We start from the raw sequence: 24605 nt of genomic DNA, 5'->3' as shown, positions 1-24605 counted from the left end.
GCTCACAATGCAATGAATCTCGTGCAAGACACCTAGCCAGGCCATATACCCTCCTCCCGGAAGTGGTACGGACATCTGGTCGCTCCTTTTCAATTCTTCAGAACTGACTCGTATAGTCGTTGGCTCAAGTAAGTAGTGCCATGCTCTATCAATTGATGATGACGGCAGCCCTGCATAGGGGAGATTTCTCGAAGTCGTCATAGGACTCAGAGCTTGCGAATACCTCTAGATTGTTGATAGCTAATCGCATCAGCACGGATTCGCTAATAATACAGAGGAAATGCCTCAGTGGTACTCACGTTGGAGGGAAGTTTGCAAACGGCAAGTACCTCTCGTCGACAGAATGAAGACCATCGTGTATGTTGCGATCAAACATATATGAATGATCAACCACGATCGAGTTTTCAGACCAAGTTCAGAGGCCCTTTTGTGATTTGTAGACCCTTCTTTATCACCTAAGAAAGGTTCCCTTTCAATTTCAAGGCTGGCCATAACGATGTTTGTCGCTCTCAGCTAAATACGCCAAAGTTTTGGCCTGACTTGAAGAGCCTCGAAATCGCAGATGCACCAGCTAAAGCTCAATAACACGTCAAATGTTCCATAATGCCCGTGCCACTTTTCTAACGTCAGGGAAAACTTTAACAACAAGTTTAGCATGTCCCCAGGCCCCGTTAGGGATGATGATTACGCCCGCTCGCACTTTCGTCGTATCGAGTCGATGTCCGTACGCCCCGCAGACTGCAAGCATTGCATGGATGTATCAACATGCACCGTCTGAACTCCGGTTCTGGACAACTGCGGCACTTATACTCGGTTCTGATGGGCAGAGTATGCAATGCATGTCCTACCTCACATCCAGACAAAGTCTTCCCGATAGAGATGTGATTAACATCAACTCAACATACTCAAGCAAGGCAGACCGATATGGTATAAATAAGTCTGCAATTGACGACCATTGTCCAGCAGATCAACTGATCGTTCTCTGACTTCCTCCATAGCTACAATTTAGCTTTAATCCAGCAAGCTCCACCATGAAATCAATCGCAATTTTAAGCTTTTTGTTTGTTTTCATCCTGGCAGCACCCATTGCTCTCAATGGTAAGGCCGCCAATCCACCGCAACAAGGCATTCTATTAACAGTTGATGATAGAGCATGCAGCCTTGAGGGCCGAGCCTCATAAAGGTGGGGCGATATCAAACGATCCAATCCTGAATGTTGACCCCGTTTTCAGACAATGACGAATGGATCGTCTACCCTGACGTCGATCGCGACGAAGATGTGGTGTACGCCTACCACGCCATCAACGACAAATAGAGTACACCCGATATGACTGTGTTGCTCAGGCATGTGGACAATAGGAAAGGCCCAAGCAACTTCAAATGATGTCCTGTCGTTCCTTTCATCTTGTACGTCATGATCAGTGATAAGTGGCAGGTCCTGTAGTTTCGTACGACACTCTGTTTGGGGGCTGTTTGACCCCATTTTCGATAGACCCAATACATTCCTTGGTTTTGAAAGCGTGTTGTGCCTTGCTCCGTGAAAGAGGGGCACCTTTCGCTTAATCAAGAAGTCTCCGGCGTAAGCATTGTGCCCTTGACCGCCTGCATTGTTCGTCTCAATACCATTTAGCTGATATTCTTTCCGCACGAGAGACTGCAGCCGTTTGCAGGGGATAGCGATTAATGCAGTCCCGATGCACCTTGGACGGGTTCATAATGGTGGTCAGTCACACAGATGCAGTGGTTCGCAAAACGCATGTTCCGTAGTTCCATTCAGATTGACAAGGCCCTTTTTCCCGCACAGTACATGTCACGAAAGGATTGCCATCCCAGTCAAACGCTCGGCTCTTGTCGCAATGCGCCTACCATGCCCTTTGACGGTGTAAGGGCATTGAGCTCAGGCGCGGACAGGGCCAAGCGACAAGTCATAGGATCAGTTTTACGATACCAGCAAGTTTCGTGACTGCGCAATCGAAAAACCCCCTAAGCGAAATTCTGTAAAGGGATATTCATCTCAGTCTATGTATACACTTTGTGAGCATCCACTACACACTCCCGGGTCATAATCACGAAAGCTCGTTGTAGTCCAACTCATCCCACGACATACCATCTTGCTTAGCCACTCCCACATACACTCTTCGATATCATCCATATACACATCGAACACCAGTCTCACCACTATCTCCACCAACAATGCTCCTACATCTTCCCGGCTCCCCTTCGCCAGCTCTTCGCACGTAGTACAGAAACCATACGTCTTTTCCGCATTATACTCCCAAGCCTTCTGTGCCCCTTCTCCACTGCTTGTCCCACATCCGTCGCTAAGCATAATACAGTCGTATCCATTGCTGAAAGCGTCAGTCAACGTTCCTCCAACGCACTGATCTGTGTTCACGCCGGCAAAAAACAATGTCTTTAATCCTTCTTTCTCCAGAAAAGCTTGGAAAGGCGTGGACGAGCCCCACAGTCCGGACATACGGTTTTTGTGGATCCAGGCATCGGAGGTAGAATTGTACACTTCTTTCAAAGGCGGGTAAATATCTGCGTTCCACGATTCTCGCACCAGGAGATCTCCTCCTGCAATGGTCTCCCCAGAGTCGAGCGTGACACTCCCGCACGGTGCTCCAAGACCATGATACATGGCCTCCTTCCCGTGCTCATTGCGCGGAACGCCAAACCGGTCTACACCGACACTTTTTGGTCCTGGGCTGAAGTCTCGCTCAAACTCCTCCCCCTCAGGAATCGCAAAGAACCCAAAACAGCGCCGCACCGCCGGCGGCATCGTTTTCAAGTCTTCCTCCGTCAACCCCCAGTTCAACCACACCACCTTCATACCCGCTTTCCTAGCCGCAGGTATCGCGTGGGTAAACAGATTGTCGGAAGCTTTGTGTCCTGGCCCGCCTGGTGTTCGTCCCAGGGCGGTCGAAAGGAAGAAATTCTGCATGTCGATGATTACAAGGGCAGATTTGGAGGGGTCGACTGTGATTGGGGAGGTGGTGGTTTCGATGGTTAGTGTTGGCGTGGTGATGGGCTCTCTTGGGGAGGAAGGGTGTGTTAGGTTGAAGCCATGGTTTGTGTGGTGGAGCCAGAAGTTTCCGGGAGAGCCGATGAGGGATTTGCGGGCTTTTTCGGTGGCCATGTTGGTGTATGGGACGCGGAGTCCAGTGAGGGACTTGGACACGTGTTAGATACGCGGGGCTATATTCGGATCGCGTGCTAAGGAGTTGAGATCGTTTTTGAGTGGATGGACCTGGAATGGATGTTGGAGAAGCACAGCCCGGCAACCCCTACAAGTGCCGATTCAGTGATCATGAGCGTTTGAAGCACGGTGGGCTTTTTGCTCGTCCAGGAGATGGTATGGGTGTCGAAAGTAGGAATTGAATTGGTCGTTTGAGTCCTGTCACGCTGTTAGTTATGTAACCTGATGAACGAGCGGTGTCTAGTTACCAAACCCTTATCTGACTTGCGTAGGTGCGACAAAGTAAGGGCAGTCAACACCAGAAAAACAAGATATCGATAGAAAATTATCGTCCAACATTATAAATCGTGATAGATAGACCAGTCGCCACCCAACGTTGGACTAGAGATAACAGCGACCTTCCACATGGCGTTAGACCGATTGTGGGGTAGCCATACCCCGGTCGCGAACACCTTTCTCCGGCGTAAAATCCGTGCTGGGCGTCGACGCTTTTTTTAAGCAATCCGCCCCAGAACTTGCAATGCAGTTTATCTTACATTGCGGAACTCCGTTCGACCGCACTTTACAACTTGCCAGAAGATGATCTACGTCAGGGATGGTGACAGTGTAGAGCATGCAGAGTAACAAGCTCAACTCGTCACTCTTCGTCCACACGATATATCTCAATAATCACCCAATCTAGCTCAGACTGCAACTCAACCCATCCAATATCCTCCATCATGTATGTCGTAGAGCCAATTCTCGCAGGTATCGACATCAACTGAATCCCCACATCACCCAGTACTTTTCCGATAGATATATCTCGCGGAAAGCTACCGTAGTATGGATGCCAGTTGTTAAAAGCCACACTTCGTAACTTGGGCAACTCGCCTCGCCTTTTGCGAATCGCTAAATCCTCCAGACCCTGCTCCAGCTCTGCAGTGCCCTCAGTATGCTCGATATACTCATGAGCGCTGAGGTAGTCTATCGTCAAGTGTTCTAGGTTTGGAGGCAATTGTTCCCACTTGGGTGCTCGATAGAGCCACTGCCTAGACTGGGTGCATGAGTAGGATACCTCGAGATGGGTCAACTTGGGAAAATCCTGAACAGCCTCAAAGATTACATTCTCGTCTTCCCAGGGCGCTGGTAGTGGGATTGGATCCCAACTGTGCATGGCGGAAATGCGTAATGAGGTTAAAGTCTCTCGTTGTAGCTCTAAGATTTGGTTGAGGTTGTCGTAAGGCATGTCCAAGTAGTGTAGGCTTAGCTCGTTTACGATATGCTCGTAGACAAACGATTTCAAGCTTGGCGTAGTGCGCAAGATTTGCATAACATCCTGTAGCTGAGTGTAGGAGTCTAGAAGGCGGAGATGTTCAAGGTTCGAGCTCCGCTGATTGAAGACGCCTGTGAAAATTGGGTCGTTTGATGACGGATCCTGCCATTGGAGCGTTCGGTCCTGCTCTTGTCGCATCTCGACAACCTGAGTAAGCTCCAGGCATCGCATCGAAGGAAGAATCATAAGCCCTACGACGTTCTCCGAACGCATGGGACCTTGTAAGGTGGCTGAAGTAAGTCGTAAAAAGTTGTTGGGCATGCAGAGAATGGGTGTAAACCAATAATGGTGATCATCCCATCTGTATGTCTCAGCCACTTCCAAATGTTCCATGTTGTTAGTGAACATCAATAGCACTTCTAGTGCTCTTAGATCACCTAGATGTAGGCGTCCTAATGTCAGACTAGCAACGAGATGTCTGGCAATCAAGTTCCCTTGCACGGCAATATTTTGTAGCTTGTCGCAAGCATCGTCAAGCTGGAATTCTTGCTTCACTGCAAGGACGCCCGGCTTGTAGACGAAAGATCCTGCTGCACTGGTGTCATAGTCCCAGCAGACCCCCTTCACTTGAGAGGCTAAATCCGGGTTGAGGGATATGGTGCGGAGAAACAAGCAAGGATGGCCAGCATAGAAAGAGAAAGTCGAATACAGATACGGCTTGGTCAAAGCGTGAAGGCGTCGGCTGGCGAGATTGAGTCCATAAAGTGAATTGGTGCGCCACGCGTATGCAAAATGGTCGATATAGTTGAGAATCTCAAGTAGAAGTTCGTCCGGCAGTTTCAGTAGGTTTGATGAAGAGAGAGCAGCCATCCTGGAAGAGGAGGATGCTTTACCAATTAGTTAACATATCCTGCAAACGACGAAGAGTGCACATACGATTAATCTAAGCCCTATGTGGCAGGAAACGTGGGAACGCTTGCTGGTCGATTTGGCTTCTCGAACGAGCGTAATCAACTAGGTCTGCGATCGGTCCCATCAGTACAGATAGAGAAAGGTCTCGTGTTGAGTCCACGGTCTCATAATCCGCGATTTAGGAATGATGGACGATGCTGTGCAATGCGTTGCCCAGGTGTTCAAGTGTTGATGTACCCCACCACACCAGAAGCGGTTGGCGGGTGATTATGTCATGCCCGGAAACTGTCGGTGGAGACTTCGGTACCAGTGCCCGCTGTTCCTCGGCTCAGACGACCAGTACAAGCTCCAACGTGCCATCCCACCCTTGTCTACCTTCTTCCACGCACGTTCAAACTCCCACATACTGATTCTAGGAGGAGGCAGAGCTCGCAATGTCTGGATTGAGGGTTCTCGTACCCGTGAAGCGAGTCATTGACTATGCGGTAAGAATCAGCAGCTTCCGGATTATAAGCTCAATGACACTCGTCATGCATTCAAACATCATGTACAACGGGGAATCAATTGCAGTTGACTGAACGTAAGGTATGCTGACATACATGCGACAGGTCAAACCGCGCGTCAATCGGGCCCAAACAGCCGTCGAAACCGCAAATGTAAAGCACAGCATGAACCCGTTCGACGAGCTCTCGATCGAAGAAGCCATCCGTCTCCGCGAGCGCAAAGTACCCATCCAAGAAATCGTCGCCTTCTCTGCCGGGCCTACCAAGTCACAGGATATACTGCGTACCGCCATGGCCATGGGCGCAGACCGGTCCATCCACGTCGTCGTCGAGGACAAGGACCCCCAACTAGAGCCGCTCGGTGTCGCGAAGCTGCTCAAGAAGGTCGTTGAGGAGCAGAAGAGTGATTTGGTAATCTTGGGCAAGCAGAGCATCGATGACGATGCGAGCCAAACGGGCCAGATGCTTGCGGGACTGTTAGGCTGGCCTCAGGCAACACAGGCGAGCAAGGTCGAGATTTCGGATAAGACAGTCACCGTCGTGAAGGAGGTGGATGGCGGTGTGGAGACTGTAAAGGCAAACTTGCCTATGATTATTACCACGGATTTACGATTGAACGAGCCAAGATATGCCAGTCTGCCCAACATCATGAAGGCCAAGAAGAAGCCATTGGAGAAGAAGACACTGAAGGATTATGGGCTGGAGGAACAGCCGAGGTTGAAGACCGTGAAGGTTACGGAGCCGCCGCCACGGAAAGGTGGTGTCAAGGTGGATGATGTGGATGGCATGATCAGCAAGTTGAAGGAGCTTGGTGCCTTGTAAATCGTCGATGGTATGTGAATATTCTTGTATGTACTGTACTGCTTGAGAGAGATTCTTGCAAGCGCACTCTAGAGACGATGGAGATTGAAGATCAATACCAAAGGGCATCACCTGGACCAGCTGCTTTACATCGTGAGAGGCATGCAAAACCACTGAAGTGAACCTAACCGAACTTCGAGATCGAAAGCTTACCGGTTGGCGGCGACCAAGCGACCAACAAGTGGCGCATAGCTTGCCTATGTTCGGCATGCACACTCCTACAAATGCGAGCTAGATTAGGCTAATCACGGGTCGGGTTCCCGACAACCGTCGTGAACGTTCAGGGAGGCATACATGACTCGAAGTATGTAAAGCAGCTGTCACAGTTCATTACTGAACCAAGTCAGTGTTCACATTTACACAAGATCCGATGCACTACTACGAGCTAGCTATTCGCTTTGTCACCGGCCTGATCGGATCATCCATGGTGAACGCTGCAGTGCCTAACATAAAATATCTAGGCTCCGCTACGATTCTTACCGATAACGATCTGGGTGGTCCGTTCACCACGTCGGCTTCTCGATTGCGCTGTTCTGACCAATTCCAGGCAATCTCACAAGTCGGACCTCAGGGGCACTTCTGCTCTCGCCATCTACCTACTCAATCGCTAGGCAATGATGTGTTTCTGCTAACGAGGTGCTATGGTCTCCCTCCCGCTCGAACTCCTCGCTCGGTCTTGACAACGCGTTTTCCTACCAAGCCTACCTCAACGGGAATGGGTCCTTGCGCTACTGGGTCTCGTCTCCATCTGACAATTCTGGCCTTTGCAACACAATAGCCACCAATGGCATCATCTCAAAAAGGCCTTGTGACACTTCCCTACCAGCCTTGTGCACAAACTCAGGTCCTATCCTCAGCGCCAATGTATCTTCTCCTGTACCCTCCCTTCAACTTAACGTGCAATCTGGCAAACAAAGCATCACAGGCTTCCGCGATTTCTACACCTTCCAGTTCCGGGGGATACGCTTCTCGTCCCAACCTGAGCGGTTCACATTCTCACGTCTTTATGAAGGTGAAGGCGAAGTCGACGCAACGAAGTACGGTCCAGGATGCGTACAGGCCCCTGAGGCACGGTGGCCGGAACTGAGTGAGGACTGTCTATTCCTGAACGTATGGACGCCTTATGTGCCCGCTGACGGACCTTCCAAGGGAAAATTGAAGGCTGTCATGGTGTGGCTCTACGGCGGTGGCAACCTCGCAGGTACCGGCACTGATCCAGAGAAGGAAGGTGGCAACCTTGCTTCCCGTGGAGATGTTGTAGTTGTAACGTTCAACTACCGGCTCGGCAATTTAGGCTTTCTGCCTTTCATCGATGGTGTGCACAATGGCAACTATGCAATTTCTGACATGATTACGGCGTTGCGTTGGGTGCAGAAGAATGTTGAGAACTTTGGCGGTGATCCAAATCGAGTAACGATATGGGGCGAAAGCGCTGGTGCTGTCAACGTACGGTCGCTGTTAGCCATTCCGCAGGCGGAGGGCCTGTTTCATGGAGCGATAATGCAAAGTATGCCAGGAGAAAATACTGGACCAGGAGCGGAGACCACGCAGTGGGACACCCCATCCGCAATATACGCCCGAATAACTAAGAAGGTCCTTCAAGAGAGCGGATGCTCTGACGTGCTAGACGAAGTCGCCTGTCTCCGCTCCTACGACGCACTTAAATGGTTCACCGAGCCCTCCTGCACGCAAGCCATCGGCCCCATCCGCGATAACAATTTCATCTTCACGCGAGCCCTTCCCCTCTCCGGACATCTTTCCAAAAAACACAATATCCCCGTCCTCATCGGCGTGAACCGCGATGAGATATCCTACTACTTCACCACGCCCACTACAAACTTCACCTCCAACCTGCTCCTCATCACCGCCATTGCAGGCTTCGACCTTACGCACCTCTCGAACTCCTCGTTTTCTCCTGAGAGGTCACCAGTATGGCCTTCTCTCACAGAGGAAGAGAAACAAGCTGCTGTGTTCAACGCTACAAACACCATAGCTACACACCTCTTCTTCACCTGCCTCACCCACGCCTTCGCTTACTCCGCCACCCACAACTCCATCTTCACCGCCGCCTACGAGTTCCAGTTCAATCGCACGTACCAGACTCCCCGCTTCGGTGACGCCGCACGCCCGATATGCGGGAGGGATGTAGACAATCCGAATGAAGAGGAATACTACAAATGTCACGCGGGGGAGGCGCCGTATACCTTTGGGAACATCCTACAGCAGGGGTGGAAGGATAGGGATGGGCAGGATACGGCATTTGCGAGGTTAGTGGTGGATTGGTGGAGTGGGTTTGCGAGGACAGGGACCATGAAGGCTGAGGAGGGGTGGTTGGAGGCAAGGGGGTTTGCGGAGAGTGTGCAAAAGATGAAGGAGGCTGGCGCATGGGCTGGGCATAGAGGTGTGGTTATGCGGTTGCAGTGGAGTGGCTTGGGTAAGGTGTTGATTGATGATGATAGTGTTGAGTGTGAGGAGTTGGGCCTGGGGAAGGATTTTTATGAGGTATATAATTATGGAGAAGCTTAGCATGTCATCCTCATAGGCTCAGGGCGATAAGGTCCTGAAAAGACGTGGAAGAGTTTGTGTCCCATACACATAAAGCGGCAGGTAACACAATGCGCCTGCCATGTTTTGTGCTCTTGGCGAGAAGTGTGACCGTGCCGCACTCAGCATTACCAACAACACAGAAATCAGCCCCTCACTAGCTCAAGCATACGCGCTCTATCAGACCGCTCACTTCCTGTATCTGTGGGCGATAGCACGTTCTTCTTCGGAGATCATCTTTTCGAGAGGACAAACGGCGAGACCGCACGCATCACTTGGGTTGCTACAGCTCATCGGGAAACAAGAAGGCTGGTGTTGAGTGACGCATTAACCCGCGACGATACAGATTATGGAAGGAATTTTTGACAGAATACCCACGGGACCCTGTCTTCTGCATGCTGCTTTAGGAGGGTTGTAGTCTACGAGTCAAGCAGCAGGAAACACAAAATGCGCCATGCACCGTGTTGGGTTTTTGGTGAGACGTGTGTAACTGTGGCGCACGTTAGGCTTGCGTCGACCATGGCACGGACACCAGCCCCTCATTTTCCTAAAAGTGTGGTTGAAAGCACGTTATGCTTTGCGCAAGTTGCCTTTGAGGAGACTTACGGCAAGACTGTGACCACTCGAGAAGCCGTTGGCGCTACGGCGATACCGTCCAGAGACCACTGTACTGCAAGACCTTGGACATCGCATTTGAGGATCCCTTCGAAGGAGACAAACATCTACCTTCCATACCGAGTGATTAGCTACAGGATTCCGATTCCAGACAATGGAGAACGACATATTTCGGGAATGTCGTAAATCGTTGAATTTGCAGGAGGCGCTGGCGCTTCTTGAGAAACGGAACAAGGAGCGCGTTAAGCAATGGAGAGGCAATCATCCGCCTCCGCCTCGGAAAGAACACGATATGCTTGTCCAAAAGCAAATGCAATCGAAGAAGACCTCATCGACTAGGAAACGGTCTCGAGAAGACTGCGAGGCGGAGCTGCCACTCCTCGAGGAACAGAACAAGAAGCGCCAGGCGATGGAAAAGATGAAGATCGGGAGTCTCTTGAATAAAACTGAACGACGAAATTCGCCCGGTCACAAGCAAGGAGAGCAGATCAAGACAAAGGAGAAGCCTCAGAGTGCATTAGGTGGGGTGGAATACTATTTGTTGCGGCTACCGGGCCTCGAGGAAGAGAATAAGAAGCGCATTTTGATGTGGAGGCAAGAACAAGAAAATGCTAAACAACTGAAGAAACAAGGTACTTGGCCCGAACAAGAGCAAGTCCAGCCAAGGAAGGCCTTGCCGGCCAGCAGACATGCATTGCCCGATTATCAAAGGCAGCTGTCCCTTCTCAAGGAACAGAATATGAAACAAATGTTAATGGGAAAGAACGGAAAAGATTAATGCCCAGATAAGACCGAACATCGTGGTTCGCACAGCCAAGAACATGTACGGTCGAAGTGAGTCGTACCGACTGAAAATGATGTTCAGCTGGAAAACGGGCAATCTTGAGAAAACAGCTGCGCGAGTCCCATAGCTCTTCATCAGAACACAGGAAACATACGCGATCAGCTCTCATGTACATTATCATGATTTAGCAGCGGCAAATTGCGGAAGGGCATTCTCATATAACTTTGTGACAGTGAGAAAACTGTCTCCACCCTTTCCAATGCGTCCAAATCATCGATCACGTTTGTGAGCTGAGTCGTCTCGTCCAGCATATAAACAGAGTCTCCGAGATAAGCGGCGCAGCATCTGTTCAGGTGCCATAACGAATAGTATGGATAACTCGGTAACTAGCATGGTCTTCGACAATTGGGCGTCGGCTTAAGATCCAAAGAGCTGGTAGATGATGTTGTTTTGCGGTCAGAAGCTCCTCAAATCAAGATCATATGATTGATGGTGGACAGATTGCACAAGCCGGCGCATGACTGAACGATAGTTGGCTGTGCTTTCCATGCTCGCACAACGAGCATTTGCACAACGTGCACATCCGCATTTGAGATACCGAGGTGCCGCGCGGTGGTCATAACAAACTTTTCTGACACAGCTATACTCGCAAGGCGTCGGCCTCTGTGTGAATTGGCTGAGGGAACAGAAGAGCGTCCAGTAGTCCAATCTACCTAGGTAAGTTATGCAAGCTAGAACGAATTCTTTTGTCGGGCATCATTTTGAGAATTCCTCAAGTATCGTGTGACGTGTCCAGCGGTAAAATGCTTCGAGCACTCTGCGCTCCGGGCGGCGTCAATTCTGTTTGTATCCGGAGATTGTGACATGTGCCGGTCCATTTGAACTCTCGAACTGTTTGCTCAATCTCGAAGCCCACCACTTTCTCGACACGGTTCCTAGATTGAGCAGCGGTACCTACCGTTTTAAGCCCAGCCCAAATTGCTTGGACGATCAAATCCGGAGAGCGTTTGAATTCCAGTGTCGTCCAAGAAAGGCCCATAGCGCCAATCTAGTGCACGTTTTGTATTGGAGCGTGTGTTCATCACGATTCTTAACGCATCCTTGATTTCGACCCAGAATTCTTCTGACAGTGACGAAACTGCAATGGGATCCGTACAGAGACCCATTACCCGCCCGGGTGGTTTCAGGAAGTAGGTCACTGCACTATGCCGAAGCATTGCAGCTAATCAAATTCAGCCTTCCGAACATCGAAACCTTGACATCTCGACTGAAGAACGTACAACCGATTATCGAGCAAATATGCAATACCATGGGTCAGGTCGGCCTCTCATATGGAGTTCTATACCAGGGCCAAGTTGTTCTCGCCAGGGGCTATGGAGACCGAGATCATGAGAACCAGAAGCCAGCAGACGAGAACACATTGTTCAATATAGCCTCGTGCACGAAGGCATTTACCGCCACTGCTTGCGCCTTGCTAGCTCAGGAAGGTTCCCTTGATCTCAACCTTCCAGTAAAAGAATATCTTCCAGAGCTCAAAGAGGAGCAAGCCACGCTAGTTGACTTACTTGCTCACCGAACTGGGTATGCTCGTTTGGATACGAGCTGGGTCGGCCAACGGAGCGAAGTGCTCGTGTCTCACGCTGAGTTGATAAAACGGGTGAATGCTTTGCCCAAGTTGCGTAGCCTCGGGAGCGAGTGGCTCTACAATAACTGGATGTACGCTGTCGCGGGTGTCGTTGTAGAGCGGCATAACAAGGGTCATCTCACCTATATGGACTTCGTAAAGAAGTGCTTGCTCGAAGCTTACTGTCTAACGCGGTCATGCATTGAGCGAAAAGATATTCCCGATGACAATATCAGCCTCGCATATGTGGCGTCGCGGTCCCGAACAGCATTGCCAATACCCGAACCCCCATGGGAGGAATCTCCATTTACTCCAGGAGGTGGCATCCGAAGCTGTGTCGTTGACATGCTGAAGTGGTCGGAATTATTACTAGCTGCCTACGCAGCCGATGCGAAAGATGCTTCATCCGAACTTCGCTCACCAGTGAGCAAACATCCTGGGGTTATATTTTCTCCCAAGATGATTCTTCCCGATGCCGTATCCTATGGCCAACTGGAGCGGAGCTACGGCATGGGTTTTTTGAGGTTCATGCTGCCCTCGAAACTCAGTCATGGAGGTCGAAACGCCACTGTGGCAAGCGAAGTTGCCATTCCTCCAGTAGGAAACAATGATGATCATACACTAGCACTAGCTCATGCTGGAGAGAATGCCGGGGCACTTTCCGCTTTCACTCTTTTCCCCGAGCTAGATACGGCAGTGATAGTTCTCGGTAACACTACAGCGCTAGGTGACACCAATGAACTCGTTATGCATCTTCTAAGTAGTCAGATCATGACTTCCGAGCTCCAAGTCGACTACACGGCATTGGCGACCTCTATCGCTGAGCAGTGTAAGAGCTGGCACGAGCGCACGATCAGCAAACCTTTATCAAAGCATCGGGTCCAAGGTACCAATGCCGGGTCACTTGAGGAATACGTCGGCGAGTATGAAGGTTTCGAGTATAGTATGAAGGTCAGCCTGGAGAGTGATGGGCTTATTTTGCACCATGGAGGACGGGCCTCTCAGCGAGCGAGGCTGACACACTACCACTACGACACGTTCTCGTTTGCGACTTCGGATTATGAAGAGCATCTTCAGCTCGGAATGATTGACTATGACGATTGGCGACTACTACTCCTTCATTTTGAGCGGGACTACAGCGGCGCTATCGTGGGCATCAAATGGTTTCTTGATGGAGATATCTCGCCAGTACTCTTAGGGCGTAAAGCCTAGCATCGGAACCTGAGGGCCACAAGGCTTATTCTCCGGACTATATCGTTATCAATTACAATAGTGGCTGTCTCTCAACATATACTTACCTCTTGCTGCTATCATCTTCAAGAGGATCAGACTGCTTCATGAGTTCACGGTATATTTTCAGAACGCTCGTGCTCACAGATGATCACAGATATTTGCTGGGAAAGGCGATTTTAACGCCCTCTTTTGGTGCCGGTGACTCTGGGCTAATTGTGGTAGCAAGCGTCGACGGTGTTGCGGGCTGTTGATCCGTCACTGGTGTCTTAGCCTCTGCATGCTCAATTATATAAAAGTCGCCAGCTTGACCTTGGTGGATAACACGGGACCGAGAGGGCTCTGCCTCAGCTCGTGGAGTTCGTTTCTATTGAGTCTTGGCCAAATCAGAGATAACCTTGGAGTCCGGACCACTGAGATGGCATCGGTCATAATCTTGCGGACATGCTCACTTCGAGCACCAATCACATTCCGCGGCCGCACTGACGGCAACCACACGCAAGACGAGAAGCAGCGCACCGAGCTGACCATCAACGCGAAGTCGATGTACGGCAAGGGATTAATTCTGACAGATTCTCGACTGTCCGTTGGGCCATAATATACAGGGTATCTCGGTTGATGTACAAATATAAGGGCTAACTGTCTCTGCTCCTGATGCTATTCTCACAATGCATCAAGTTGTTTTCTGGCCTGCAGCACCAAGTGCGGCCATTCCTCTGGGATGCCACCCAATGGCTCGCTCGCGACAGCCCGTAGACAGTCCCTAGCCTGTTCTTGCTCACCTTTCTTTTCATGCAACTGCGCCATCTCCATCAAAGCCGGTTTATGCCCGCCCAGCGCCGCAGCTCGAAGCCATTCCATACCAAAATCGGCAGTAGCGTTAGGTCTCCACGAGACTACGAATTTCAATACTTTCCTGAGCTTTGCACTGTTCAAGAAGGCAGATGCATGTTCGTTCGCTTTTAGGTAAAACCGGCCGAGCTTGTACATAGCTTCGGAGTGGCCAGAGGCGGCTGCTTTGGTCATATACTCGAGCCACTCAGCCTTCTCGTCCGTTTGCATAGAAGCGAGCTTGTAGTATGCCATTGGATCGTCGGCTTTTAGAGCGCCAAATTCCAGGGCTTGAAATATCTTTACGTACCGGGGCGCTTCGGACGCTTTCTCGAGGTTTGCGAATTCAAGCCACGGCGTTAGCCAGGGTAATGCCATCGGATGTGGGTAGCCGCGGTAGATCTTAGTGTTGTACCGCTTCAGCGCCTTCTCGTAGAAATATTTGGCTTCCTGGTGCTTTCCAGCCAATTCTAGCAACTTCCCGTGCAGCGTCATTGCGTTCGCGTCACCCTTCGCTTCAGGTTTTCCATCGTTTCCCTCTGCCAGCTGCTCCAGCATCCTCCTGCAATCACTGATATCCTTTGGCGTGAAAAGGCGCGCGATATCCACGGCTTTGGGCATGTTGTAGGCATTGCTGCTATAGTACACGGCATTGAGGATTTGCAGCGTAGCCTGGAGATCGCCGGCAGCGCTGCAAGCGAGAAGCATCGAAGCGGCCACTGTAGACTGTTGGCTTGGGGGCAATTGACGCTTCGTATCGTTGACGTCTGGTATTCGAAACATTGGGATAGCGAGCATTGGTAAATGTACTACTTTAATCCTGTATCCTTTAAGCTGGTGAGAAGGTGAAGTCGCGAAGTGGGCAGGAAATACTTACGTTCTGCCAGTTTGCGTACATTAGTCGCTGGATCCATGTTCTTGGCCTGGTTGTTCACAAATTCATTGATGATTTTGTTGGCATCTTCAAGTTTGCATGGTAGCAACTTGTCAGCGTGAAGCATGCGATAGTATGCAAGTCTATTGCGCCTATCTATATCGGCGCGAACCTCATGCGGCGTTCCCTTTGATGGGTCTATGCGTTGTTTTATCGTGTAGCTGCGTACATTTGGGGGCTTTCGGTACAGGAAAAGAACACATGGCTCGTTCCTTAATATCCGGCGAGCGCTCCGAACAATGCTCGAGCGAATTGACATCTTGAAAGATTGCAAATGCATGCAATAAGAGGGGTAGTTGTCGATGAAGCTCAAGCTTCGGAGGTCCGCAAATGGCGCTAGGGGAAACGTGGGTCCGAGCCGTGGGTCGCGCTTTCCCGCTTGGCGGCAATACAAAAATAATTTTTGTACATCGTCCTCAATGTTGTCCCACGTGTTCGACACTGCTAAACGTATATTGAGTCGCTCGCCGTCATATCAGGGAGAGATCCAAGAAGCCACCAAGAATATACCGAGAAGCGCAAGCGCAGCTGCTGAGGACGAAGCCATGGTTACAACACGACGAGGTACCGGCACTGAAGGGTCAGTTCAGAGCACGCCGGCGAGCTCCACAAGAAGCACGAGAGGGAAGCGGCATTTGGAAGTTGAGGTGCAGGAGACACCCACCGCGATTAAGAGGCGAAAGAAGATTGTGTCCAAGGAAGAGCCCGCTACGCAAGGAAATGTTGAAGAGGCTCAGAATACCATTGAGGCCTCTGTAGCCGAAGAAACGAAGGATTCGGATTCCGTCACAAAATCGATGCCGCACAGGACGAGGAGCAAGAAAACCCTCGATCTTGCCGAAGCAAGCACACCCATCGCACGTCGCGGTAGTCCTAAGATAGTCATACCGGAGCCTGCGTCGGAACGATCTGCTGATGAAGCAGACGTTTTCTACACGCCAGCGCAACATTCATTTGCAACAACTGCAGACGAGGAAGATAGGGAAGGTTCCATCACTCCCAAGCCTACTACAAAAGCTATCAAGGCGACACCTGCATCTGGTAAAGGATCTGGCAAGAGGGGAAGACCGAGGAAACATCCTGAGGCTCCTTCACCAGAAAAGAGTCCTATCGCATCGAAATTGGCGGAAGAGATACCTTCTTCAACCTGGGAGAGCGAGCAGGCTCCACTCTCTCCAGTAAAGCAGGACGTGGGTTCTGGTCTTTCGAAAGAGATCACGTGGAAATCTACAGAGCAATCTGAAAGCTCAAAGAAGCAGCAGGAACCGGACACTGATGCTGCTCAAGGTGCTGGCGCAGTGGAACAGCCATCAAAGGATCAGGTCCAAGATCTAGCATCACTTGGTATTGCATTCGAAGACGTGGCGCCAGATACCGCGATAGTCCCTCCTCGAAAACATAAACGCTTCGGCAGTGAGGAGCCTGCCGAGACCACCGTGCAGGTCAAGTCAAAGGAAGCTCCAGCAGCAGCCGAACCAGAGGACGATGGAAGCGACTCCGATGAAGCTCCCGAAATGGTCACCACTTCGGTGGCCGAGTCCAAAGCCAAAGCTGCAGCTGAGGAAACATCGCGCGCGCGACAAGCGCAACAAGCGAAAGAAGAGAGTCGTCGCCAAGAGCGCGCAGATCGCATAGCTCAACAGCAGACCGAGAAACGCGAACGTGAGGAGAAAAAAGCGCGAAAGTTGGCTAAGAGCCAAGCGAAGCTCGCTCGCCGACAGCAACGCGAAGATTCATCTCCAGGGAGGGCGCCAATGGACGTGGACATGCACAATCTCCCGGATCTACTGCCAGATTCAATCCTTGAAGCGGCAGGCGATCGTCGACCCCCTACGCCTCCGCCTGTTCGCGGGGGCAAGACAGAAGAAGAAGTGAGGAAAGAGAAGATGAACAGGCATATCAAGTTCTTGGAGCGTGGCGAGAAGTCTATCAAGGATGTGAAGAAAGGAAAGGTCAACGTTTCGGTGTTAGCACAGCGAAATGCACTACTCGCACCGAAGGTCAATCGTGACACGAAGAATATCAGGGAACACTGGTTGAAGGGGCGTGAGGCCGATAGGAAGGGTCGCGGAGGTAGAAAGGGGTTCACATTCAAGAAGATGGAAAGGAGAGCCGTAGGTGGAGGAGGGTTCTTGAGGGGTGGTGGTGATGACTAGATCACACATGAGCATTTCAGCGAGATACCATCGAAATGAATCCTTTCAAGTGTTTACAAGGATCCAGAACGGAGAAGTTGCTCGAACACTTGTCATTTGCGTTTTCATCAAATCAATTACCTTTGCCGACTTCTACAGCAAAGAACTCAACCGCCCTTAGAATCAACAACAGCGCACCATCTCGGTTTACACATTATGGCTGCTGTTGGACATCCCGGTTGGTATTCGTCAAGCACGAGCCATCCTTCGGACAGAAGCGGAACAACCCCGCATTCTATGCGGCTCCATTCCGGATGTACCACAACGTCACTCTTTCACAAGCCAGCCCACGTCCAACAGTGCGTTCACATGAATCCATAGCCATATCCAAAATCATAATGACAGCACGTGTCAGCTTGCATCTCGCCTCATCCACAGTCAGGAAAAGGCAGGATGGGCACGCGATCGATTGCTGGCCAGTCATTCCGGAAAACGACTCCACCAGTAGCCGATCACCAGCCGAAGCTTGTACCTTGACGATGTCTTCCGTTCGTCCACCATGCTGATCTGGGGTTTCCCTCGCGCCAAGGATCTTCGAATCTTCGATGCGGACGCCCGGGACGCGTGCTCTTCGAAACCAGCGTTAGGCCTGGGCTCACGCAGGGCCGAGCCGAGGATACTTGGTAGAGCTAAGAGCGTCCTCCCATCCGCGGCTAACTGGGGAAACACGACTGCAATGGCAGACTGGCGTTTTGCTTTTCTTCTAGCTTGCTCCTGTCTCTTTTGTGAATAGTTTTCTGGTTTTGTCTTCCTGGTGCAACGAGTCGTCTTGCAATTGGACCTTTTCTTTGTTATATTGGACACAAGTACGCACTTGCCATACTTGCTCTGCACGCCAGCCGCAGGTTGTAGCTCGTTGCTGAAGCTGGAAGGAGCTAGAAAGGACACTTGACTCTTCTTTCCACCTCCAAAATATATTCAATTGAGCGAAAAGCGTCCCTCCTGATCTCCTCTCGTCCGATCGAGCGCAGACTCAATTTGCGCACTATGTCTGCGAAGTCAATACAAGGCCCTGGCGGCAAGAAGCCCGCTTCGGCCGCTACAAATTTGATCGGTGAGCTTGAATTAGATGCTTAGAAGCTTTGGAAGCTGCAGCAAACAATTACTGATATTGCGCGCATAGCTGGTGGAGGCGCAGGCATGATGGAAGCGCTCGTGTGCCATCCTCTAGGTAAGTGTTCCGGTTCCTATGATTCAGACGCAGTCAACTTACATCATATACAGACACCATTAAGGTCCGAATGCAATTGTCGCGGCGAGCGCGCGCACCAGGAGTACGTCCAGCTATGCACGCGAAGGGTTCCGTATGCGCTTGAACACCACTCACACGCTCTGATAGGCACCTAAACGCGGCTTTTTGAAGACGGGTTCAGAGATTGTCAAACGGGAAACACCGTTGGGTCTTTACAAGGGTCTCGGTGCTGTCCTTACCGGCATTGTACCGAAGATGGCTATCCGCTTCACAAGTTACGAATGGTACAAGCAGTTATTAGCAGATAAGGAGGGCTTTGTCAGTGGACGAGCGACATTCCTAGGTATGTGCGATGCTACATAAGCAAGCATGCGGAATCATCCTGACTTTACGCAGCTGGTCTGTCTGCGGGTGTCACCGAAGCCGTCGCCGTCGTCACGCCCATGGAAGTTGTCAAGATTCGATTACAAGCGCAACACCATTCCATGGCCGATCCCCTCGATGTGCCCAAATACCGCAACGCCGCGCACGCTCTTTATACCGTTGTCCGCGAAGAAGGATTTGGCGCTCTATATCGCGGCGTCTCACTAACGGCACTCCGACAAGGCTCAAACCAGGCTGTCAACTTCACGGCATACTCAGAGTTCAGGGCTCAGCTTCAGAAGTATCATGGTACAACTGATCTTCCTGGCTACGAAACGATGTTCATCGGACTTGTCTCGGGCGCCATGGGACCGTTGAGCAATGCGCCTATTGACACTATCAAGACGAGGCTGCAGAAAACGCCTGCTGAACCGGGACAGACTGCTATGGGTCGGATAATGGCGATTTCTAGGTATGGATTGATCGGAAAAAGATAAGCATTGATAAAGCTAACAATGCAAAGGGATATGTGGAAACAGGAAGGAAGTCGAAGTTTCTACAAGGGTATCACACCTCGCATCATGCGTGTCGCGCCCGGTCAAGCCGTTACATTCACCGTTTACGAGTACTTGAAAGGTGTTTTAGAAAAGAATAGAGATATGCTGCCGGGTGGTAAGTACGAAGAGTAGAGCTTGTCTATTTTGATTTCGCTGCGAACATAGGGGGACTGTTGATACCACTTCGCATCGTTCTGGAGGTAGCTAGCATCATTGTCGTTGGATGTACATACCTGCTATCAATATTCGGTCTTCACATGCCTTACCTATTGTACCACGAAAGTGTTAGAAGGATTCACATGCATACCAATCGGTTCCAATCATAGAGTTACCCGTTGCCAAGGCGCCTCATCGTACCTGCCCCACTACAACCCCTCCGACGTCAGCGTAAACATGGCTGTGCATTTCAGCCCCCCAACCATCACGCCATCGACATCTCGAATTTGGACAGTTGTTACCACAAGTCATTGAGCGTTCTGCAATTTCAGTTTCGCAATCATGCAATCAGGCATCTCTGGCAAGTCATTCCCTTCCAATGCGTCACCTTGACTAACAGCCTCAGCCTCTGCGGAGCTCCAAGAAGCCCTCCAGAACCTGATAACCTCCACGACCCAACGCGGTATCCTCGCCACCATTTCGCAAGAAGCCATAGTTCCTGCAGCTCCTATACCGTCGACGCATGAAACGTTCCTCGAGGACCTCTCAAACCTAAAAGACTTCATCAAGCCTAATGAAGCGCTCTACATCCTCCTCCGCCGCAACGACGTCCTCTCCTCTCCAGACAAATCCCTCGTAGCCGTCACATATGTCCCAAACGCCGCGCCAGTGCGCCAGAAAATGCTGTTTGCTTCAACACGACTGACACTAGTCCGAGAGCTCGGCGGCGAGCACTTTCCCGAGAGCATATTTTGCACCGAGGCCGACGAATTGACGGCTGGGGGATGGGAGAGGCACGTCAAGCATAGCGAGAGCTCGAATCCACTTACTGCAGAAGAGCAGAGTCTACAGGATATCAAGGAGGCGGAGGCGCTGGAGAGCCGGGGCACGCAGGGCCAGAGCCTTGCGCAAGGGGGAAGGCTAGCGATTCGCGCGGATGACGAGATCTCTGGTGCGTTACGACAGCTCGGCGAAGGCGGAAGCGACAATCTCGTACAACTACGCATGGACCTTCCTACGGAAACTCTAAAGTTTGTTTCATCATCGTCCGCGTCGGCCGATGGCCTTGCGTCCTCCATCGACAAGCAGGAACCCCGATTTTCGTTCTACAGACATGATGATCCAGAGTCGTCTATCGTGTTTATCTCGACGTGTCCCAGCGGGGCGAAGATCAAGGAGAGAATGTTGTACGCGGCGAGTCGGAGTAATGTTATCAGTCTAGCGCAGAATGAGGGTGGTTTGAAGGTCGCGAAGAGATTGGAGGCAACGAATCCGGACGAGGTCACGGCGCAGGTGATCGCGGACGAGTTCAAGGTGGAGGAGAAAGAGGAGAAGAAGGGGTTTGCGAAGCCAAAGAGGCCCGGACGGAAATAGATCCTGTGGGTGTCGGCTGCTTGTTCAGCCTCAATATACGCGCGCTGAGTTTCTGTGAAGAAACATACAAGGAGGCCAAGCCTCATATCAGTAGGACCCTGAGGTCACGAAAGGTAGCACCGAGAATGGAACAGAGCGACCAGCAGAAGCATCGAGCAAAGTCGAAGGCGAGATATTCCAGCAAACCATAAGCACGTGTAGTAAGAAACACTTGCGGGTGTCCAGATCTACATGTGGCGTGGGATGCAGCAATCACGTCTTTCTATCTAAAGCCTGTACCCCTTTCCCATAAAAGCCTCACACTAAACACGGCATCTTCTCAATTTCACACTAATTATAACGCCGTGGACAACTGACCCAGTATGGAACCAGAGGAAGCTACTCCCGACAGCAACGCCAACAAGCAGACTATCTACGTAATAGTTGAGTACAAGACAGCAGCCCCCTCAGTTGAAAACAACAGACCATACACTTTACTCAGCGCCATAAACTACAACCGAACTGGCTCAATGCTCACACTGCCCGTTCCCGAACTCCAAACACAACTTCAGCAACACTTTTTCCATGATCATTACCACAAATCTACCTTTGAGATCTATTCGCTAAACAACCAGGTCGTGTCTTCAGGATTTTCGGCGACAGACCATCTCAATATCGCTATGGTCGCTTGGCAAGATCCCCCGGACTATCGCTACGGACCAGCGGTGGTGAAGGGAGCCGTGAAGAACGAGGCTACGGCCAGGGCGCATGTGTGGGCGCTTGTTAATAAAGTGTTGGGGCCACATTCTAAGGCTTCTCAAGGGTCAGACGGCTATGTCAGGGTGATGGTGGATGGGCAGAATGGCGAGCCCCCGATGATGTTGCATTGGCGTGTTGAGAAGCTGAAGTATGATCCGAGCAGTGTGGTGGTGGAGCAGGTTATGTATTTGCCTGTCTAGGACACGTGGAGATACACAATTTCTAGCAAATGGACGGTTGCAAGGAACCACTGGAGGCGAACCCGTGTTGTACGGTTCTACGCGGCTTGTGACATGCAACAATCACTTTCTCTCATGTAAAGGGCACATTTCCTCCTCATTCCTCGTTCCTCGTTCTCTCAGCTTCGACGACGGAATTTTGTAGAATCAACATGGAGACTCTCTACGTAATCGTGGAATGTAACAGTACGTCGATTGACCACCTTACAGACAGCAACCATACACTCCAGCGCAGGAAGACAAGGCCCAGATCTTGTATTGGCGTATCAAGGAACTGAAATACCATCCTGAAAATGTAGTAGTGGAACAAGTAATTTATCTACCGGCTCAAGGACTTCCTTCTGTATAAGAACAGCTTGAGCAATGTAAAATCCGGTGGCCCCGGAAATGGCTATCCAAGCTACGATGGTAGGTAGAACTGTAAAACCAATGAATCGCTACATGCTCTCTACCAATGAGCGCTTCTGTAGTATCATCACGCCACCTTCACCTCCATGTATCCCAGAAAACCAGCCTCTGGCATGATTACACGCGCTATTTTCAGATCCACCTTAGCGAAGAGCACCTCCCAATCCTTCTTCGTCCTCTCTTTCCCTTGACACGTCCACATGCACAGATCATTCGCGGCGTCGCTCCTTCCTACACCCGTTTCCGGGAGAATCACAGTGTGGATCAAAATTTCAGAATACCCCGGCGTACACGCCTCCTTCACATGTCTCAAGATCTCCAAGCAGGACTCATCCGGCTAGTCGTGTAGGACACCGCGGAGATGGTAGTACCTTGCGCCATTCACAGGCTGTGGCGTGAAGAAGTCGTGGGCTTGTGATTCAAGCTTCGAGTTGGACTTGTCTATCCCAGCAACGACGGTGGGCAGGTCCTGAACGATTTTGCGGCCTGGCATACCGGGATATTCGTTGATCAGGCGGGCGAGATACTGTCCTTGTCCGCCCCCGACGTCGACCACGAACACATCGGATTTGCGCTTATTGAACGTAGCCGCTGCTTCGTTCCAGGGGAACTGCGCGGTTGCAACTTTGGGAATGTTGTCTTGTAAGCTCATTGCTGAAGCGAAGTCTGCTTCGCGTCTGGGGTCTTTAGATAGAGCGTCGAAGAAGTTCGCGCCGTACATGGATTTTGTGGGGTTGGACTTCAGGCTGGTAATGTCCTCGTAGCCGTTTTCACGGAGCCAACCGGGTATCTCTTGCCAGATGGGTAGTAAAGTGTCGTACGTTGTTTTCATCCAGTCTCTGATCGGAGGAACGCGAAACATGTGCGATAGTGGTGTAGCAGAGTAGACGTGATAGCTGCTTTCATTCAGGACTTTGGTGGCCACCAGCAAGCGAAGGATGCGCGTTAGGAGGCTCGGGTGTGCTCCTGTTTTGCTGGCGAGTGGTCCAACGTCACGTTTTCCTCAATGATGTTGAACAGGTCGAGATCAATTCCGATGCGGATGACCGTGTTTTTGAGAGGCTGGAAGCCGAGACCGATGAAGTCGGTGCTTGTACCGCGCGTCCCCGCTGCGATCGCTTTTGCAGCTTTGTTGATCTCTGCTGTCGTGTCTGGATCAGGAGATGTCTCGTAAACATCTATTGCCGCGTTGAGGGTGCTTTGTAGGGCACGCAGGTCATGGAGTGCAATATTGGCCATGTCGACGCTTGAGAGCTGGTACCACGCGGAATGAGGAAGTTGGGGAGTGTAAGATAGCTCGGTGAGCAGTCATGATGATTCACATACCTACTGTAATAGTCTAGCTACTTTGAGGCCCAATTTCGCACGCGTTCTATAGTAGCCGCTTGTACATTCGTATCTCGGATAGTGTAAATGGCTGACCGCTTACGCCGGAGGCGATCGCCGGTTTATAGCGCGCCACAAGGCGGTATCTGACTAAGACAGCATACCTTCCGTCTGGTCAAGCGACAAAGCCAAGTCCTGTACGATGGTATGGGAACAAGGATCTTTTGCATTATGCGTAAAGAGACCTTCACGTGCGCGCAAAGCGAAGAGAGTGCCGTCCCCAAAATGGTCAGCGTCACCTAGTTATACGAGATTCGCAGCTGCCTGAATCTCACAGCTTTTCGCACCACACACTTTGATAGTACTCGTGGCGGTCGTTCACAATACAAATTCAATCTCATGACATTGCCCCAACCTAAGTATCTTCTTTCGGAGGAGAATTCGCACGAAGCGTGCTCACCCAACCTCTTTGAAGAATACAGGTCTTCAGTGAAGAGACTTAAGGAAAACGTTTTTGATACTGTCGAAAAGATGGAACCGAAACGCGTCCTCTGCTTGCGAACGAACTGCTGCATACCATCGATGCCTTCCACGCCAGCTAAAGGGCCAATCCTTGAAGAAGTGTCGCATCGGCCGAATATTTTCAGGAGAATCACATACTTTTACCAATGTGCTCGCGCTCACGACGTCTGTCCAATTGAATGGTGGAGAGAAATTGAACTCACTGTCATTTTAAGCACCTCAAGTCTCCATGACTAGACACCATCG

At 50.9% G+C, this 24605-nt stretch overlaps 12 protein-coding genes across 12 annotated transcripts; 7 read left to right on the top strand and 5 right to left on the bottom strand.

Moving 5' to 3' along the window:
- Positions 1–2066: 2066 nt before the first annotated feature.
- On the bottom strand, positions 2067–3139 carry N0V89_004480 (uncharacterized protein; the record flags this gene model as incomplete). Its single annotated transcript, XM_056213265.1, has 2 exons — positions 2067–2136; positions 2382–3139. 2 exons carry the CDS (start codon positions 3137–3139, stop codon positions 2067–2069), a joined length of 828 nt encoding a protein of 275 aa, XP_056073573.1.
- A 697-nt stretch (positions 3140–3836) lies between these two features.
- On the bottom strand, positions 3837–5321 carry N0V89_004479 (uncharacterized protein; the record flags this gene model as incomplete). The annotated part of the gene is made up of 1 exon (XM_056213264.1): positions 3837–5321. One exon carries the CDS (start codon positions 5319–5321, stop codon positions 3837–3839), a length of 1485 nt encoding a protein of 494 aa, XP_056073572.1.
- Positions 5322–5797: 476 nt separating this feature from the next.
- Positions 5798–6688, top strand: CIR1 (putative electron transfer flavoprotein subunit; the record flags this gene model as incomplete). Its single annotated transcript, XM_056213263.1, has 2 exons — positions 5798–5848; positions 5972–6688. The coding sequence occupies 2 exons, from the start codon at positions 5798–5800 to the stop codon at positions 6686–6688; spliced, it is 768 nt and encodes a 255-aa protein (XP_056073571.1).
- A 409-nt stretch (positions 6689–7097) lies between these two features.
- N0V89_004477 (uncharacterized protein) lies at positions 7098–9253 on the top strand (the record flags this gene model as incomplete). The annotated part of the gene is made up of 2 exons (XM_056213262.1): positions 7098–7224; positions 7554–9253. The coding sequence occupies 2 exons, from the start codon at positions 7098–7100 to the stop codon at positions 9251–9253; spliced, it is 1827 nt and encodes a 608-aa protein (XP_056073570.1).
- Positions 9254–9725: 472 nt separating this feature from the next.
- Positions 9726–10664, top strand: N0V89_004476 (uncharacterized protein; the record flags this gene model as incomplete). The annotated part of the gene is made up of 2 exons (XM_056213261.1): positions 9726–9732; positions 10024–10664. 2 exons carry the CDS (start codon positions 9726–9728, stop codon positions 10662–10664), a joined length of 648 nt encoding a protein of 215 aa, XP_056073569.1.
- Positions 10665–11813: 1149 nt separating this feature from the next.
- Positions 11814–13506, top strand: N0V89_004475 (uncharacterized protein; the record flags this gene model as incomplete). Its single annotated transcript, XM_056213260.1, has 2 exons — positions 11814–11860; positions 11907–13506. The coding sequence occupies 2 exons, from the start codon at positions 11814–11816 to the stop codon at positions 13504–13506; spliced, it is 1647 nt and encodes a 548-aa protein (XP_056073568.1).
- Positions 13507–14187: 681 nt separating this feature from the next.
- On the bottom strand, positions 14188–15356 carry N0V89_004474 (uncharacterized protein; the record flags this gene model as incomplete). Its single annotated transcript, XM_056213259.1, has 2 exons — positions 14188–15074; positions 15233–15356. The coding sequence occupies 2 exons, from the start codon at positions 15354–15356 to the stop codon at positions 14188–14190; spliced, it is 1011 nt and encodes a 336-aa protein (XP_056073567.1).
- A 352-nt stretch (positions 15357–15708) lies between these two features.
- N0V89_004473 (uncharacterized protein) lies at positions 15709–17445 on the top strand (the record flags this gene model as incomplete). The annotated part of the gene is made up of 1 exon (XM_056213258.1): positions 15709–17445. The coding sequence occupies one exon, from the start codon at positions 15709–15711 to the stop codon at positions 17443–17445; it is 1737 nt and encodes a 578-aa protein (XP_056073566.1).
- Positions 17446–18471: 1026 nt separating this feature from the next.
- SFC1 (Mitochondrial succinate-fumarate transporter) lies at positions 18472–21126 on the top strand (the record flags this gene model as incomplete). Its single annotated transcript, XM_056213257.1, has 8 exons — positions 18472–18538; positions 18608–18655; positions 18709–18758; positions 18824–19019; positions 19073–19511; positions 19563–19715; positions 19762–19796; positions 20159–21126. 8 exons carry the CDS (start codon positions 18472–18474, stop codon positions 21124–21126), a joined length of 1956 nt encoding a protein of 651 aa, XP_056073565.1.
- A 362-nt stretch (positions 21127–21488) lies between these two features.
- On the top strand, positions 21489–22064 carry N0V89_004471 (uncharacterized protein; the record flags this gene model as incomplete). Its single annotated transcript, XM_056213256.1, has 1 exon — positions 21489–22064. One exon carries the CDS (start codon positions 21489–21491, stop codon positions 22062–22064), a length of 576 nt encoding a protein of 191 aa, XP_056073564.1.
- A 784-nt stretch (positions 22065–22848) lies between these two features.
- On the bottom strand, positions 22849–23373 carry N0V89_004470 (uncharacterized protein; the record flags this gene model as incomplete). Its single annotated transcript, XM_056213255.1, has 1 exon — positions 22849–23373. The coding sequence occupies one exon, from the start codon at positions 23371–23373 to the stop codon at positions 22849–22851; it is 525 nt and encodes a 174-aa protein (XP_056073563.1).
- An 83-nt stretch (positions 23374–23456) lies between these two features.
- N0V89_004469 (uncharacterized protein) lies at positions 23457–23750 on the bottom strand (the record flags this gene model as incomplete). Its single annotated transcript, XM_056213254.1, has 1 exon — positions 23457–23750. One exon carries the CDS (start codon positions 23748–23750, stop codon positions 23457–23459), a length of 294 nt encoding a protein of 97 aa, XP_056073562.1.
- Positions 23751–24605: the final 855 nt, after the last annotated feature.

The sequence above is a fragment of the Didymosphaeria variabile genome, assembly GCF_027946475.1.
Source record: "Didymosphaeria variabile strain IMI 356815 chromosome Unknown scaffold_3, whole genome shotgun sequence".
NCBI classification, from domain to species: Eukaryota; Fungi; Ascomycota; class Dothideomycetes; order Pleosporales; family Didymosphaeriaceae; genus Didymosphaeria; species Didymosphaeria variabile.
The sequence above is the reverse complement of the archived record's forward strand: the minus strand, read 5'-3'. Positions and strand labels throughout refer to the sequence as shown.